This window comes from Pseudonaja textilis, chromosome Z (assembly GCF_049901715.1).
Source record: "Pseudonaja textilis isolate UNSWEBS1 chromosome Z, rPseTex1.2, whole genome shotgun sequence".
In the NCBI taxonomy this organism is placed as follows: Eukaryota; Metazoa; Chordata; class Lepidosauria; order Squamata; family Elapidae; genus Pseudonaja; species Pseudonaja textilis.
In genome coordinates, this window is record NC_142008.1 from 120,421,010 (window position 1) to 120,439,911 (window position 18,902).

The following is an 18,902-nucleotide window of genomic DNA, read 5'->3' on the forward strand; positions in this document are numbered from 1 at the left end:
TCTCACGTAGGCTGAAAGCAGGTATCAGGAACAAAAAGATGCTGCCCACCTTGGGCTACTGGCTGGACTGCAGGCGCGGATTGGTTACTTTGTATCCCTTAAGCACTGTGATTGGGCGCTACAATGTATCCACTGAGACCCCCCATTCTTTTAACATGTAAAGTAGACTGAACTTTCTCTTTTGTGATGTTTAACAATGTGTGTTCAATAAAAGAGCTTCCCTGAGCGCGTGTTCAGGGCTGCTCATGCAAGACTGAACCGGCTTGGTCTCTTTCTTGATGCATTGGACTCAATGAGAAGCCCTCCTAATGCGGAGCAAAGCCGCAGTTAAGTATCAGAGTCATGCTTAAAACAGTAGGAAAAGTGGTATTTTAAGTCACAGTGGTGAGATATACATTTTGATTCTACCATTGTGCTTTATGAAAAATCACGAACATGCAACTTACATTAGTATCTACCTTTCTTTACATCTCATGTAAAGTGAGTGGAGTTGTATTTGTACAATTTATATCTCAGTACTTGATAAGTTCCTCAGGACAGAGGCTGGGTTTCATAGGGATTAGAGGGAGATAGAAATAGATGATAGAGAGAGGGATAAACAGAGGGGAGAGGAAATAGAAAGAAAAATAGAATAAAAAGTTTAAAAGATGGAATGAAATAGAGAAAGACAGAAAGACAGATGATAGATGACAGATAAATAGATGGATAGATGAATAGATAGATAGATAGATAGATAGATAGATAGATAGATAGACAGATAGACAATAAAGATAGATTGATAGACAGCTATCCTTTAATGATACATCATCAAAATAGAGAATCAAGTTTCCCTATTTTCTGCCACAATGCTCTCCTAGCTAAAGCAAATGTCCTCATTGCCAGGAAATCATAGTTAACCGGCAATGTCTGAATGGTTAACTAATTCTGGGGCATTGTCAGTTGATAAAAGTCAAAGATTTTTTGAGAGGCCATCATGGCATCAAATCAAATCAAATCAATCATATTATAGGAAGAATGTTACCGCAAATAAAAAATAGAACATCTAGAAAAATAATGTAATGTTCTGCCAGCAAAACTATTGTCTTCCCCAAATTGATAATTAAATGTCTATTTTTCTAGCTAAAATTTCATACTTTTCTGAACTGCTATTTCAATAGGGAAATATATAATGTATACATTTACATTCTGAATATGTTTGTGTGTACATACAAAAAGACAGTTACAAGCACACACACACACATATGGATATATTGTACCTTTCAATAACTTAATGCATAAAACTTTCCAAATTTAGCTTTCTTAGATTGGCCCACAGAGATCTACGTGGTGCTCAGGGACATCCTAAGAAATCCTTATCAACAAGTAAGTCCTAAGGGGGAAAAAAAGACTCTTACCAAAATAGAATGGAAAAAAAATAATCTAATCCCCATTAATTGTACTGAAAACTATCCCAGAATTGGTGTAGAAGTGGAAAAATGTATGCTCTTGGGCTTAACAAAATAATAGAGTTCAAAGGGACCTTGGAGGTCTTCTAGTCCAATCCCTGCCCTGTGCCTGCTTCTTGATTACATTTCCAACAATTTGGTAATAGATTTCTAAACATTTTGGCCAGACTTGCTGGGGGAAGATGCCACCTATAAAACATCTTGTATAGGTTTTCTTTGTATGATATGGCCAGTGTTATTTTCCTATTTCCTTCCCATAGTTCTTGCCATTTTTCCAATTCAATATTATATTCAAAAGTTTTTGGCCCATACCACCATTGTTTCCTTGACCTGTTCCTCCTCCTTCTTATAGTCCAACAAAAATTTATAAATTTTCTTTATCCGCTTATCATCAGTCCCCAGTAAAACTGTATCTAAAGTCATTGGTTCTCTAATGATTCCCCACTCTTTCATATCTTTCCAATAACATGATTGAATTTGTAAATATGACCATCACTCCAATTCTACCCCTTGATGTTTTAGTTCTTGTCTAGATTTCAATTCCCCCTTTTCATTTATTACATCCTTGTAAATAATAATTTTCCCTGATTAATAAAATTTGGGTGTACCAAAGTTTCCAAGATGGATAACCAAACTGGAGTTTCCATGTAATTCTGCTGTTTGATTTTGTTCTGTACCGCAAATAAAGCTGATCTAGTGTCTTTGGCAGTATTGATGTGCTATGTGTCTGTTCTACCACAAGAATGCATGCCATCCTAGGTGTAAATCATGGCCCTTTAATTCTGGTAGTCTCTTATTCTTTAAATTTATTCATTCTTTCACCCAAGTAAGTGTCGCTGCCTGATAATGTAATATATTCCCAGTTGAGCAAGCTGAACCTTTCTTTTTCTTTAGCTACTTGCAGAAGTTTTAGTTTGATCCTTTATTTCTTTCCTTGCCATATAAAATTCAATGCTTTTTTTGTTCAAATTTCCAAAATATTTTTATCTAATTTTATGGGTATATTTTGAAACAGAAAGAGTAATTTTGGTAGAATATTCATTTTAATTACCACTACTCTACCCCTTAAGGAGAGCCTCAAATTTCTCCATCTCTCTAGATCCTCTTTTATTTGATTCATTAACATAGTTATTTTCTTCTATTGTTGTGCACCTTGCTGAAACATAAATCCCTAGATTTTTCATTTTTTTTACTATCTGAATATTTATTTCCTTGGCCAAATTTTCTTTCTGCTTGTTCATCATATTCTTAATTATCATTTTAGTTTTTTCCTTGTTTACTTTAAGTCTGGCTACTTCTCCATATCCTTCTAATATCTCTATGAGCTTCAAACCCAATTGCAGTGGTTCCTCCAGAATGAAAACTAAATTGGCTACAAATGCTTGTAATTTATATACTTCTTTCTTGATTTCCAGACCTTTTATTTGTTTCCTTCCTAATTATCCTTGTTAAAACTTCCAAGGTTAATATGTATGATAGTGGGGATAATGGGCACCCTTGTCTTGTACCTTTCTGAATTTTGAAATTTTTTGTCACCTCACCATTCACTATTACTTTGGCCTCTTGCTTAGAATATATCACCAAAAACATATTTAAGAATTTATTACCAAAATGCATATATTGTAGCTGTTGTAACATAAATTCCCATTTGACATTGTCAAAGGCCTTTTGAATGTCCAAGAATAGCAGTGCAACCTGTTTCTTGTTGTGTGTCTCATAGTATTCTAGTATATCTAATATTGTTCTTATGTTATTTTTAATTTGTCTTTTTGGCAAAAAAAACATTTTGGTCAATGTGTATAAACTCACTTAGGAACCTTTTTAGTCATTCAGCTATTATTGATGTAAATACTTACAGTCCATATTCAGAAGGTATATAGGTCTGTTATTTTTAATTAATCTCAAATCAGTATTCTCCTTGGGTATCAGCGTGATGTTAGCTTCCACCCATGATGGTGGAATCTTCACCTCATTTAGAACTTAATTGAATATTTCAAGTAGAACTTGTGCTAAGTTGTCTTGCAGATCTTTATATAATTCTATTGGTAACCCATCAGGGCCTGGAGTTTTATTGATTTTTTTGTTTATTAATCACCTGTCAACTCGTAAAATATTTCTATGATCTTTTTAGAGTTGCCAACAGAAAGGGAGGGGGGGACAGTGCAGCAAAACTGAAACTGCATTCCATAAATGTTTTCAAAGATAGTAACTAGGTGACTGAAGTTTCTGCCACACAAAATTCTAACTGGAGAGCATGATAGATGACTCTTGGCTATAGATGTGTCCCTTTGGAGAATATGAATTATGATACACCCAGTGGATGGGGGGAAAACCAGGGTCAAAGGTGACAATGAATTATGTGTCTCAGAGTTGACTACACCCAGGCTGTACCAGCATGTTAACTCCCAATAAATCCTTTTTAAGTTTTGGAAGTTTGGCTCAAGACTCATGATTTAAATGGGGTAACTGCCTGAATCCTGACATCACCACTATTACTTCTGACATCTTTATTTCTTCATTTAACATACTTTTTATTTCTTTTGGGACTTTGGGTAACTCCGCTTTCCCTAAACATTGTAATGTTTTTTCCCTCTATGTAACAGTCATTCTCATTATATAATTTCTCATAAAACTCCTGGATTATGTTGTTTTTCTTCTTGTTTTAATAACATATCCTCCCCTCTTCATTCAGCAATTTGCTGATCCATCTTTTCTCTGTTTTTTTTTTTCAGTTTGTATGCTAACCACCTTTCCGGTTTATTTGCATTCTCAAAAAAAAATGTTTAGTCCTTTTTATTTGTTGTGCCAAGTCCTCTTTCTCCAGAATGTTCAATTTATGTTTAATTAAGTTCATTTGTTGTTTTAGATTTCTTTTTTATGGCTCCTTTTGGATATTTGCCTCCAAGCTTTTATATTCCTCTTCTAGGCATTTCTGTCATTGCTTTTTCCTCTTTCTTTTTGCCATGTAGGATACAGTCACTCCCCTCATGTATGCCTTTGCCATATCCCATAAGTTTTGCAGGAATGTATCTTCTTTCATGTTTCTTTTAAAATAAAGATGCAGCTCTTTACCCATTCATAGCCTTAATCCTTCATCCTTTAAAATTGATCTTTGTAATGTCCATCTTGGAGTTTTCTTTTGTCCTTTCCAACTAAATTTCATAGGGTTATGATCAGCCCAGAGATTTGTCTCAATTTCCACTTCCTTTACTTCAGAATTTAATTCCATTGACATCCAGACCATGTCGATTCTGGACCATGCTTGATGTCTATTCGAGTAATGCATATATTGGTTCTTCCTGTGATTTCTCTCTCTCCAAATATCTTGAACACTTAATTCCTCTGCCATTTTAAAGAAGGTTTTTGGGAGTGTTCTTCTTATCTCTTTCTTTATATTATTATTTTTGTAGTCTAGTTTTTGTCTGTGCTTGTGTTAAACTCTCTTAAGATACAAATATTATCACACTTTATATCAAAGGTGGTATTATGTAATTTCCTATAAAATTGCTCCTATCCTCTGCTCGGTGCATAGATTTCTACTAATACAACCTTTTTTTGGTTTATTACTATCTCTATGATCAAAATCCTTCCTTCTTCATCCTTAAAGATTTGCTTAGCCGGAATCGTCTCTTTAACATATAACACTACCCCTCTCCTTTTTTGTTGTGCTAATGAAATGAATGTATTCCCTAGTTTGGCATATTCTAACAATTGTTTATGTTGTTCCTTTATATGGACTTCTTGTATTGCTATTATGTCCAAATTAAGTCTTTTTAATTTATTAAAGATTTTCCTTCTTTTTATGGGAGAGTTTAATCTGTTAATGTTCAGTGATAAGATCTTGAACTCTTCTTGCATTTCTCTACTTATATCTGGGTTTTGTACTACTTGTTGTTCTGACCTCTTTTAAATCTTTATGTCTTCTCTTGTAGTTTTCTGCTCTTTCTTCTTTTCCTTTCCCCTCTCCTTGGATTCTAGTGCTTTTTCTTCCATAATCAACAATATTGTGTCTCTTTCTTCTATTGTATTCCTCTCTTCTGATTCTTTTTCATTGCCAAAATGTTGATTATAGAATTCCTCCACCTTATCCAAAGTGTCCAGCCTTTTATCTTGCCAAGAGACCAATATGCCCGCCGGTGTCAACCAAATAAAATCGATGTTATACTTAGTAAACTTTGATGTCAATAATTTTTAGGGTCTTCTCAATTCTCTTATTCTTCTTGGTACTTGCCTGAGAACTACTAGTTGTTTCCCTCTATGTTCTATTGGTTCATCCTTTGTCATATGCAGTACTTTATCCCAGATTGACTTCTTCATGAATCTAAAATGTATTTCCTTTGGGAGGTTATGTCTCCTTGCATAGTTCATTTGCACTCTATAAATTTCATCTATCTCCATCAACATCTCCTCTTCCTCTGTTCTGAGTGCTTTTGCTATTAATTCTGTCATTGTATCCTGTAGATCTTCTCCTTGCTCTTCTTTTACATTCTGACAGTGTAGATAGTGTGCTGCTTTCTTGGCTTCTAGAAAGATCACTGTTGTTTCTAATTCATTATTTGCCTGTATTAATTTCTCACTTATTAGATCTACTCTCTTTTCTTCTTTCTCCATTCTTTCTTCCATTTCTTGTACTTTTTGTTTGTTTTTCATGATTTATTGCTGGAAGGTTTCAAATTTTTCATCTATAATCTGCATCTTTTCTTTTAGTTCTCCTGTATTATTCCCTACCTCTCCTATCTCCTTCTTCATTTCTTCATGGTTCCTTGTCATAGTCTCTTGCATTGATTGCAGAATGGCTTGCAGATCTTTAAATGAGTTTGACTGTTTCTTGAAGCTCCCACAACTTCCAAAGGCAAGCTGTTCCATTGGTTGATTATTCTCACTGTGAGAAAATTTCTCCTTATTTCCAGGTGAAATCTCTCCTTGTTCAATTTCCACCCATTATTCCTTGTCTGGCCTTCTGGTGCTTTGGAAAATAGCTTGATCCCCTCCTCTCTGTGGTAGCTCCTCAAATATTAGAACACTGCTATCATGTCTCCCGTGGTCCTTCTCTTCACTACACTAGCCATGTCCAGTTCCTGTAACCATTCTTCATATGTTTTAGTCTCCAGTCCCCTAATCATTGTGATTGCTTTTTTCTGTACTTTTTCTAGAGTCTCAACATCTTTTATATAGTTTGGTGACCAAAACTCAATGCAGTACTCCAGGTATGGCCTTACTAAGGCTTTATAGAGTGGTATTAGTATCTCACTTGATCTCGATTGTATCCCTCTGTTAATGCAACTTAGGATTCTGTTGGCTTTTTTTGGCTGCCATTATACACTGGTGCTTCATATTTAACTGGTTGTCCACTAATACTGCAAGATCCCTCTCACAGTTACTGCTATTAAGCCTGGTTTCATCCAGTCTATATATGTACTTTTGGTTTTCCTTGCCTAACTATAAAACTTTACTTTTCTTTACATTGAATTTCATTTTGTTAGATCTACCTCTATAGGTGGAAGCAGAACACAGAACTTGCAGAGATATTTATAGGTGGAAGTAGTACAGAGAAAAAGACAGGATTGTGTATGTGTGTTTGTGTGTGAGAGAATGTATGTAAGGACAGAAAGAGAAATGATACAGACTAGGACAGACATAGACACGATTCTTCTCAAGATTAATTAGCTTTCTTAAATTGGCATGGGTAGATCCATGTAATCTCTGGAGGCCTTCCAAAAAGTCCTTGAGGTATGTCCAAGGAAGTCAGAAGAAAAATAAAAGCTTACCTAAACTCAATGAACAAAATCTATCTACATATTAGACTTACTGAATATTATTTCAGAATCAGTGTGGTTGCTGCTACGAAGGTATGCTGTTTGGTTTTGTTATGAAATTTTTTTGGCACTGAACCTGGATGATATTTTTTAATGCTGGATTAGTGAAAAAGATGATCTTTATGTTCAGGAGGTTTTTTTGGTGGGGGGCACATTTCTTCTATATATTTGAGGCTGGAATAATGTTCTTATTTTTGTCTCTTGCCAATGATGTATTCTATGTGAAAATTGTTTATTTTTAATGCAGAAGCATTTTGATGTTTTTGAGTTGCTCATGGTTATATTATGGTATGGAATTGTTAGAATGTTAATAAAAATCTGATTAAATAGAGGTTTAGTCTTAAGCTCTTTATCCATGTCTTGAGTTGGACTTGAGCTTGAGAAAGTGAATGTAACTACTTTCAACAAGCTGGTTTGGAGTTATAAACATGTGGTCCACAGATTGTCTTCTCTATGTTCAGAAGATAGATTTTTCATCATACAGGGTGGAAGGGGGAGAATGAGCCATCATGTACCAGTGGTTTGTTGGTGGCTACCTACATTCGCTTCATGAAGAAGAGGGGATGCCCAACTCTGCTTTGTTGGACATCAAGCAACAACAAGCAGCAATTATTTTGATAATTTGAGTAGACCATTTACCAGAGGTTATAAGAGATAAATCCCAAACCTTTTTTATATACGTATCTGAGGAATCTCTTCTTCTTTGTAGAGCCCTTCCTTCAAAGTGCTCTTCTCTACTGCAAAATCTTCCCTACACCTAATGTTTAAAAGTCTCTGTTATAAACTTTTAAGCATTAAACTGAATAATGTTCAACTTAAATGACATACTTAAATAGAGACACGTCCAAATACTAAACAAATATGTTTTTGTTTACTGTGGATGAAGGACACATTAATTTAGTTCTTATGAAACCTGCCAATGCTTTCCATCAATTATTCCTTATCAATATCCTATAAAGTTTCCTTTATCACTATCTGTACAATATAAACAAAATCATTTCCATAGGATTTAGAGAAAAATTGAATGGTAATAGGTCCTTATATACGTATCTGAGGAATCTCTTCTTCTTTGTAGAGCCCTTCCTTCAAAGTGCTCTTCTGTACTGCAAAATCTTCCCTACACCTAATGTTTAAAAGTCTCTGTTATAAACTTTTAAGCATTAAACTGAATAATGTTCAACTTAAATGACATACTTAAATAGAGACACGTCCAAATACTAAACAAATATGTTTTTGTTTACTGTGGATGAAGGACACATTAATTTAGTTCTTATGAAACCTGCCAATGCTTTCCATCAATTATTCCTTATCAATATCCTATAAAGTTTCCTTTATCACTATCCGTACAATATAAACAAAATCATTTCCATAGGATTTAGAGAAAAATTGAATGGTAATAGGTCCTTATGAAAACATGAGCTGGGTGTTTGTTTGTTTGTTTTACTTCTGTCTAGTTTTCAAATTCAGTTCATTCTCTCTAGTTCTCAAATTCAGCGAGTATATGCTGTCTCAGAGTGATAAACATTATCAAAAGCCAGCCAGTTAATGAAATCTGTATGAGTTGGAACAGGGAGAGGACACTTGCCTTAAACAGAACTACTGCTAAAAGTTATGCAAAGTAATTCAGTCCAACCATTCCATATAAATCTTTGTAAATTCTGCTTCAATACCTCATGACTACTTTTTTCAGTTTTACAAAGGAATTATTATTATTGTCATTTGCCCCTCTATAATTGTCTGATTTGGCATTGCAACAAAACAAGACAGACACAGACTTCAACAGATAGTTAGAACTGAAGAAAAAAAATGCTATCTATCTGCCTTCCATTGAGGACCTGTATATTGCACAAATCAAAAAGAGGGATAACTATATCTGAAAATATCTACAGACCCCTTACCTCCTGGACATAAACAGTTTCAACTTCTTCCCTCAAGATGATGCAATAAATGTCATCAACAACAGACACAAGAACTGTTTTTTCTCCCATGTCATTCTGCTAAACAACTAATTCCCACAACACTGAGAAATTACCTAGTAGGCCTGTATTACTATTATTCTTTTCATCTTTCCTATTACCTATTTCCTTATCTTCTTATAACTTTGTTGTTTGTATCTTATGATTTTTATTATTTATTTTATTTAGTAACCTAGTATGATTTATGTTGATTGCTTATTTAGTATCCTATCACTAAGTGTTGTATCTTATGATTTATGAGAAATGTATTTCATGAAGATTATGATAATGATTTATCACTTGTTGCTTGTATGTACAGTAGGAGGCTATGCCATGGAGACAAATTCCTTGTGTGTCCAATAACACTTGTCCAATAAATATTTCTCTTCTCTATTCTACTCTATTTTATCCCCCCCCCCCCAAGTTTTATTTATTTTATTAATATGATATATAAAATTCATTGTTTTAGGGAAGAACAAGATGTCAAATGCTACATTTATTACTGAATTTGTTCTTCTCGGATTTTCTGAATTATATGAAGTGGACCTGGGATTTTATACTCTCCTACTTTTGATGTACCTTCTGTCAGTTGTAGGACATTCCTTAATCATCATAGTGGTTTCCATGGAATCTAAGCTCCATACTCCAATGTATTTCTTCCTCCTCAACTTTTCCATGGCTGAGATTTCTTCCACAACATCAGAGATACCAAAGATGTTGGTCAATAGCTTCTCTGGCAAAAACACCATCTGCTTTGCATGTTGCATGGCCCAAGGTTTTGTGGTCTTCACAATGGGAGCTGTGGAATTCATCACCCTCACAATCATGTCTTTTGACCGCTATGTGGCCATCTGCAAACCTTTGCATTATCAAACCATTATGACTAGTGGACTCTGTATCAAACTGTCTTTGCTGGCATGGATTGGTGGGTTTGGACTCATATTTCCTCAGTCAGTCGTGGTGTGGATGTACCCCTATTGTGCGCACAATCTCATTGATCATTTCTTTTGTGATGTTGGTCCAGTTTTGCAGTTGGCTTGTGCTGACACAACTATCATTGAATTTGTAGGACTCATATATGGAGCCACTATCATGTGGGGTTCTTTTGGATTTTCCCTCATTTCATATGTCTGCATTATATTTACTATAACTCAGATCCCTTCTGCCACTGGGCGCTCCAAAGCCTTTTTCACCTGTGCCTCCCATCTTACTGTTGTAACTATTTTTTATACAGTGCTGATGATTATGTACTTGAGGCCTTCAACTCATGGATACAGCCAACTTAACAAAATATTGTCTCTTTTCCATACGAGTTTCATACCCATGTTAAACCCTTTCATTTACACAATCCGGAACAGTGACTTCAAAACAGCTCTGTGGAAAGCAACAACAAAAATGAAGAGGAGATGCTAATGGTGCATAACACTTTATATGTCTTGCATTCCCTCTATTCCTTGTCCTGAGTAGAACTCCCTTCTTATTCTGACCTAGGCTTCCTTAGAAAGCATAAAGCACAATCTTAATCCTGGCAAAACCTCTTTTATTTCCACAGCTGTGAGTTACATTCATTCACGGCAGACCAGGTTTAACAACAGTCTTTCAGGGAAGTGTTTATAAACACCCATTTTATCACACTTGGAATGCGGCCAGAGAACTAATTGCCAGATGCAGGGCAAGGCCAAACTTGACATAGAGTCAAACATAACTTTTCAAAACTTGAACTGACCAGATGAATTAATTGCTTCCTGCAAATTTTACATCCTGTTCACTCCTCTTTTATGTCCTATGGGAGGGGCCAATCATTTCCAAGGTGTGGCCTTACTCCTGAGTCGACCCTGCTTTTTTAATTGTTCTTGTCTTCCTCTAGCTCTGTATATGTGCAGGCTGGGAACCGGTTCCATAAGCTCCCCCCACATCACTGCTGTCTGAACCCAAAGGCAGCTGCTGAATGCCAGCCTGCCCGTTCCCATCTCTGCCTCTGATGCAGAGTCCTCCTCTGTGTCTTCCTCAGACTCCAGACCTGGTCCAGATTGTCCCCAACCTCCTCACTACTGTCCAACTATTCTGCCAACTCCATCAGCTGCTGGTGGGCCACATCACTTCTTTTGACCTCTGTCTCCTGTAATATAATGGCATGTCATCTATTTGAACTAAAACTGATGATGTTATTAGTTTGGGCAATGAAATGTTTGCAAGAAAACAAGCAAGCTCAGAGAGCACCAAGGTGTCAATGTATATGGATGTATGAATGCCCATGAAACTGGGATATAGCAAACATAAATATCTTGGTTATGATAATGAGTTGCTTCATAGATGCATGCTTGCAGAGGTTTGTGGTTCTTTATGTGTATCTTTCTAAACTTTTTCTGCATTTCAGTTTCTCATCCTGGATTTACAATGGGAGAAAGAGATGTTAATCTTTTATTAGGGGAATAAAGATGTCAGCATTCCAACTAACCAACTCCAAACCAATAGACAAACATTTCTCAAAGTTCCATTTTATTAGAGTTGTCATAGTGGCACATCTGGGGAAACCTGAATTTGAGAGATCCAGGTTTTCCCTTTCCAAAAGAAAATCAAAAATCTAACCCCTGCATCCATCAGTCCATCATACGATCCAATCAAATGTTGTCCCAACTGGAGACATCCCTCCAGTCACTCCCCTGCAGGTGCAGAGCAACAAGTCCTTGACTCTCTGAGAAAGAATGTTGTTGGGTCTAATGTTTTACCTCACTATGAAATCCCTCCTCCCAAATTCCCAGGCACTGAATGTGGCAGCCTCGAAGCTTCCAAGTAAAAAAATTCCTTCCAAGGCTGACAGTAGAACTGGGAACTGTACATTCCATAACTAATCCACAATCTCTAGTTCTCCAAAATTCTATCTCTAAAAATGTTACCTTGTTGGATAATGAAACATCTTCAAGATAACACCCAAATCCAAACCCAAACAGCATCAAGGACTATGCAGTTCAATATATTCTGAGTTATATATATTCAGATAACAGACAGATAACAGATAATCAGAGTTGGAAGGGACCTTGTAGGTCCTCTAGCCAACCCCTCACCCAAGCAAAAGACCCTACACTATTTCTGACAAATGGCAGTCCAATCTCTTTTTAAAAGCTTCCAGTGAGAAGCTCCCACAACTTCCAAAGGCAACTTCTCTTTCATTGGTTGATTATTCTCACTGTCAGAACATTTCTCCTTATTTTTAGGTTAAACTCTCCTTAATCAGTTTCCATCTGTTATTCCTTGTCTGGCCTAGAGGCGCTTTAGAAAATATCTTGACTCCTTCCTCTCTGTGGCAGCTCCTCAAATATTGGAAGACTGCTATCATGTCTCCCCTGGTCCTTCTTTTCTGTAGACTAGCCATGCCCAGTTCCTGCAACCATTCTTCATATGTTTTATTCTCCAGTCCCCTAATCATCCTGGTTGCTCTTCTCTGCACTTTTTCTGTTCTCTTCTATTGGTACCATTTGATATTCATCCCATTGCAACTTTCAGCAAGCAATAAACTCAATGGGAGATCACATGATCAAACCAAATGGGAATCAAGCTTTGGCCTTCCTGCCCATCACAATAAAGCACTCAAAGCAGTTCTCATCTATTTCTTATCTGTATCATGGAAGCTCCAAAACAATTTTGACTTGGTAGGATATAAGGAAGTCAGCTATTGAGTTTTCAACTCAGCATGGCTGATGAAGCAAGTGTGTGACAAAAATATCAGCTTCTTTGTGTACCCAGATGTGAAAAGAAGGAAATCTAGAGAGCATTTGGCTGACTCCAACTCTCTTCAAAGGAGGAACTGAAAGTAACCATGGAAAGAGGGGAGGAAAACCCATCAAAAATATATGCTGGGCCTCCTACAAGATATTGTGCAGGAACACTTCCAAATTCAGTCATTGTGTATCTTGCACAGTAGTAGGTAGCAGTATCTTCTACTTTTAGAGCATCTATCCTTAGCTGTGCTGTCGAACCATGGGTGGAAGGGGTAACACGACCCTTAAATTCATCGGCAGTGTATGTGGTATATCCAGTCCTGAAGGATGTGATAAAGACAAGCTTTTTGCCCTTAGATTGACGAATCCAGCTCAGATGATGGTTATTGATATCATATCCTGATACTGTGCAAGTCAGAGTAATGGATCTCCCTGGAAGTGCCAGTGCTTCAGGAGGCTGGGTCAAAGTAATAGTGGCAGAAACACCTATTTAAAAAGAACAAGATAAAGATATTAAAAAGTTACAAATGCAGAAAGATAACAACAACCCATCACTTCTTTTCTGAATTCATATTCTGTCCATATGTTCCATCTTACCCAAGATTCAATACAATATGAAAAATCTCATGATTTTTCCAGATGTGGGGATTTCAAACCCCAGAAGTCACCAGTGAATAAGGATATTGCTGAGAATTCTGGGAGTTGAAGTCTGTACAGTTAGAAGTTGCCAAGGTCGGACAACACTATTAATAACAATTTTCTGTTTTAAATTACTTACCAGAAGATCTATGTGGGGAAGATATTTAAATCATGGAAAAAGAAGAAGTGGGAACAGGAAGGCTTAGATTTGGGGAGGGAAAAATTGGTGACTTTTTTTCATTTATGAAGAATTACACACTGGAGATAAGACCTTTGCTGTATTTTTAAATTTAGTTCCAATTTTTATTTCATTACAAAGGAATCATACTATTTATTGGGAAATATATTAAACTGACAAAATGAAACATGGTTACTCACCAGCCATTAAGAGCAAAATAGCAAGGCTAATATAATTGAAGCATTTCATAATGTCAGGTGGATCTTTCTTTTGAATTCGGGGACTTAATGTCATCTATTTGAACAATTGGAAAGTTTGACAGCTAATTCTTATATAATCCATGACATGAAAATTAGTTTGCATTTCAGAAATGTCCTTCCTCCTCTCATTTGAATTTTATATCTGTCTCTCTACTTCTATGGCAATTTTTTCTCATAATAGTGCAGAAACAAGAACTTCATGATGTTAATTGCTGGTTATTATTTCTCTCTATTACTTATTATATTCCACACTCTAGCCAGTTCTTATCTGGTTTAGCCTTCTAAATTTATACATATGTGAATATATGTGAAATAAATATAAGTTTGCTTGTTTTAACTTTTAATTTTTATTTTTTTAAAAAAAAATTCCATTCAATTGTCTTTTTTCCCCTACACCCCCTAGGTTTTGGCCTATCATTAAAAATCATGTTAAATCCATATGCTGTCCCAATGAAAAAAGGCCACTGTATATTGGAAAAGATTTTGGAATATTGGAGAAAAGATATTGCCCCACATTCCTACACAAGTTTCTAGGACTGTTCTCACAGAATCAAAAACAAAGCTTTAGCAGTTTCAATAAGTAAATAAAGGTCTCAACTGAGAATTATGGAATCTGAATTCAGAATTTCACAGGAGTTACAGTTGTATAGAACGTTTAGGGTAGTTCTAAATTAAAATCCAAGCAACAAATGAAAAAGTCAGGGAGATTAACCTTATCACAGCCATCTGCCATTCTGCTCCAAAATTCTGTATTTTAGAGGGATAACAGGAAATATCTTCATACATAATAATTAACATTGAATATCAAAAGGGCAACCTGCTTGGGAAAAAAAAAAGATCTTTGATTGTTGTTGTTCTCCTTACTCAGAATTAGAGATGTTCCATCTTATATCAGGTTGGTATAGTTTTACACAGTACCTGTAGTTGTTACTCACCAAACAAACATAGAAGAAGGAAGTAAATGTAAAGAAACCAGCCCATCTTGTAATACTGACCCGATATTACAAGTTATAAGGAAGTTATAACTTAAGTTATAAGAAAGACATATTTACAATGGCCAAATCACTGGAGCATTTGCATGTTCTCACCTACTCCAGGATGAGCAAATAATTTTGCATTTCAGAAATTTCCCTTCCTTTCTTGGTTCCTGCCTATCTCCATATGGTTCTGGTCATTTGGAAATAGACAGACTGCTTTTCCAGGAAGAAAACAGAATCACTATTAACATTACTTGGGCAGAAGGGAAGTGCTTCTCTTCCCCTTCTTACTGTTCTTGTAGGCCTCTCCCTCAACTTATCCTTCTGAGAGGAGGAGCAAGAGCAGGAGGAGGAGGAGGAGGAGGAGGAGGAGAAACTTCAGTTATATTTTTCAAAGTACAGCTATGGTGCAATTGAGCTTAGATCTATGTTTCAGTCTCTTTACTCTCTAAGGCCAGAACAACAACAGTGAATAGAATAATGGGACAGAATGTTGTTCAATACATAACTTATTAAATTCTAGGCATTCCAATCCGAGCAATGGCACAATTGACACACAAAATAATTCTGAACCTTAACTTTATAACTTGCCAGAAGCCCTAAAGTTGGTTAATGGTCAACTATAGATACACATCTGGACATTGAATATGATCATGGTTTATCTATCTCTTAATTTATTGATCTGAATATTTTCAATTGTATAATTAAATCCATCAGTTTACTTGTTTGGGCTCACAAACATTTATGTGAATTTGAGAGGTGCTATTTGAGCATTTGGTGAATTTTAAGACCTAGTGATGTTTGTTATTTCCCTTTAGCAATTTAGGGACATTTGACTACTCACATTCAATATATATATATATATGTATGTATGTATGTATGTATGTATGTATGTATGTATGTATGAAAAAAAATATCACTTTGGTAATACTAGGAAGATAAGTCACTAATACTGTAGTCATCATCAAGTTTCATTATATATCCTGTAAAATGGAATGGCTGGGGTTTTTTTAAGTTGTTTTTTTCTTAGGTGTTCCAACCTTTGGAAGCTGATCTCATAAGAAGTAAATCTTATGGCTCTAGTTCTGCAAACATATTTCTGTTACGTATTTAACAAATGGTTCCAGTAGAGAGATGCCACAAAGACAGTTTCAATTGAGCAGCACTGCTGAAGAACATTTCCTTTCTGATACGTAAGATTTGAAACCGCTGCTTATTTCAAACCACAGTTTCAGTTTAGAATTTATTTTCTCAAACACACAATCTGGTTTTGAGCAACAAACTGTATAAAGTCCTACTCAACAAACTGGAATAGATTCCAAGAAGGACCATGAAGAGACAGGTAATGAAGTCCTATGGAGAGAAACCGGAAGACCTGATCATGTTTCATTTTGGAGAAGAATGCCACCCAGAAGATGGCTTGTTCTTTGTCATTCCAGAGTGCTGGACGTGAACTCATGGATTTAAGTCAGAGAAGGAAAGATTCCCATGAAATATTGGGGAAAAGTCACAATAATAATACTTTGATGATGGAACCTCTCATCCAGAAAGGTGACAGTCCTAATTCAAGAAAACCTGGACAATTATATACATAGGATTTTTTTTTAAATTGGATTCGTACACTTAGACAATACAATAGAGCCAGAAGGGACCTTGGAGGTCTTCTAGTCCAGCCTCCTGTTCATGCAGGAGAATCTATAGCATCTCAGACAAGTGGCTGTCCAGTGTCTTCTTAAAAGCCTCCAGTGATGGGGTGCCCACAATTTCTGGTAGCAAGCTGTTCCATTGGTTTATTGTCCTCACTGTTAGGAAGTTTTTCCTTAATTCCAGGTTGCTTCTCTCCTTGATCAGTTGGGAGTCTTCTTTTTCTTTGTGCATTGTTGCTTTTCACATGCATGCTTTGATCATTGATTTGAGTAATGTGAGGTGTGGCTATTCCAAAAACAATAACAAAAATGGAGAACAACAAACACACTCTAGAAAAAATGTGTGGGTGTTTGTGGCCGTGAGGGTTCATAACAGATTAACAGAATTGGAACGGGCCTTGGAGCCCAATGCTCTGTCCAAGCAAAAGAAATAAAGGAAAAGAAAAAGAAAGAGATGATAGCTAAGCAAGAAAGGGAAATTTAATATTTTGTTGTCTCTTTAAATCAGGGGAATCTCGAGACTTGGCAATTTTAAGACTTGTGGATTTCAATTCCCAGAATTCCTCAGAATTCCTCTGTTTTTTTCTGCTAGGTCTGAGTCCCTTTGGTCGAAGATGATGGACCTTATAGCCCCAAACATCTGGAGAAGTCAGCTTCTGGTCAAGTTGCATTTTAGAAATTGCTTATTTTAGTATCTAAGTCCTGTTTAGTGACTCTTGGCCTTACTCTTAGAAGAAACACTCAATGCTTGTAATGTTTCTAAATAGCTACCATGAACCTATGTGAAGGTTGTGTGTCTGTGTTTTATTTTTTACAGTTATAATGTACACTGAAGATGGTATTTAATTGTATGAGGTGCAATGACAATAAAATAAACTAACTAACTAAAATGCAGCTGGATTTTAAGCTATGTGATTTGAAAACTTTAAAAGCAAGAAGAAATGGAAGGAATTTGAGTTTCATGTATCACGATTGAGCGAGGGCCCCATAACTTTCATTTCTCTTCTTCTCTTTCTATTAGCAATAGAAAACTGCTTTCTTCCATGGATCAAAAAGTCACTTTCTCTACCTCAGTCTTGAATGTTCTGCCTTGCATGGTGCGAGAGCACCTCCAAGAGCTTTGAACTGAAACAGCAGCCAAACCTCTAAGGAATGAAACCCACCAGCAGCTTACTGAAACCGAAAATGGTAGAAAGAAGCAAAACAATAAATACAACCCAACAAGTAGTTCTGATACTTGCTGTGGTTTTGCGTTATAATAGTCCGATTTTTTTTCCCCATAATTTTTCCTCTTAAGCTTCTGCTACCATCAAGTGGTTAACATGAAATGTGACATGAGCTCATTTTTGCCATCAAATATAAGGACAGAGAATATGTAACTTGCCACATATTGGTAAATTAAATATTCACTTCTTAATTTACTATAGAGTTGCTAAGAACTATAGTTCAACAACTTTTGGAGGACAACAGAATCCCCAAACCTGCTATAATGATGAGACTTTGGAAAAAGTTCAAATAAGAACAACTAAGATAATTAAAGTCCTGGAGACAAAAAAACATATGAAGAACAGTTGCAGGAACTGGGTGTGGCCACCCTAGAGAAAAGAAAGGGCAGGGGTAACATGATAGCAGTATTCCAGTATTTGGGAGGCTGACATAAAAAGGAGGGAGGGTTAATTTATTTTCCAAAGCACCAGAGACTAGGACAAGAAACTGTTGGAATGTCCATTTGGGTTCAGTTACAAGTGGGAAGAAAGACACTGGAAACATGGAGACTGCTTAGAAGGATGGTTTTAATGGTGGACAGGACCACATTGAGGTCCTGGGCAAAAAAGACCACATGGGTGACAGAGGGAGAGAGATTTATAACCTTTGTTGGACTTTGAACTTGCTTTCTGTTCTTTGGCAAGAAATGTATCCTGATTGATTGTCAGAGTCTCATGGGGCCAGGCAGGAGTAACTTTGTAAGTTGTCTTGAGTCCCAAGCTTGGTTGAATTTTGCTGGGTGATATAATGAGAAATTGGGGAAAGCTATGTTTTTTATTTTAAAAAAGACCCTTTGCTGGTAAATGAAATCCAGGCAGTTCTTGACTAACAACTGGTCACTTGGTAAGCAGTCAAAGTTATGATGGATTCTCCCCTAATACACCCCACCCCCTCAAAAGTTACTCACAACCCACTTTTTGGAAGTGTTCATGTTTGCCTCCTGCAGTCACATGAACACAATTTATGATGTTTTCACCAGAAATTAGTGCTTGTGTCCGGCT

The 18,902-nt window shown here is 36.2% G+C and overlaps 1 protein-coding gene across 1 annotated transcript; it reads left to right on the forward strand.

Annotated features, from left to right (window-relative positions):
* Positions 1–9,696: 9,696 nt before the first annotated feature.
* Positions 9,697–10,629, forward strand: LOC113449857 (olfactory receptor 6X1-like). The gene has a single exon (XM_026720995.1). It carries the CDS (start codon positions 9,697–9,699, stop codon positions 10,627–10,629), a length of 933 nt encoding a protein of 310 aa, XP_026576780.1.
* Positions 10,630–18,902: the final 8,273 nt, after the last annotated feature.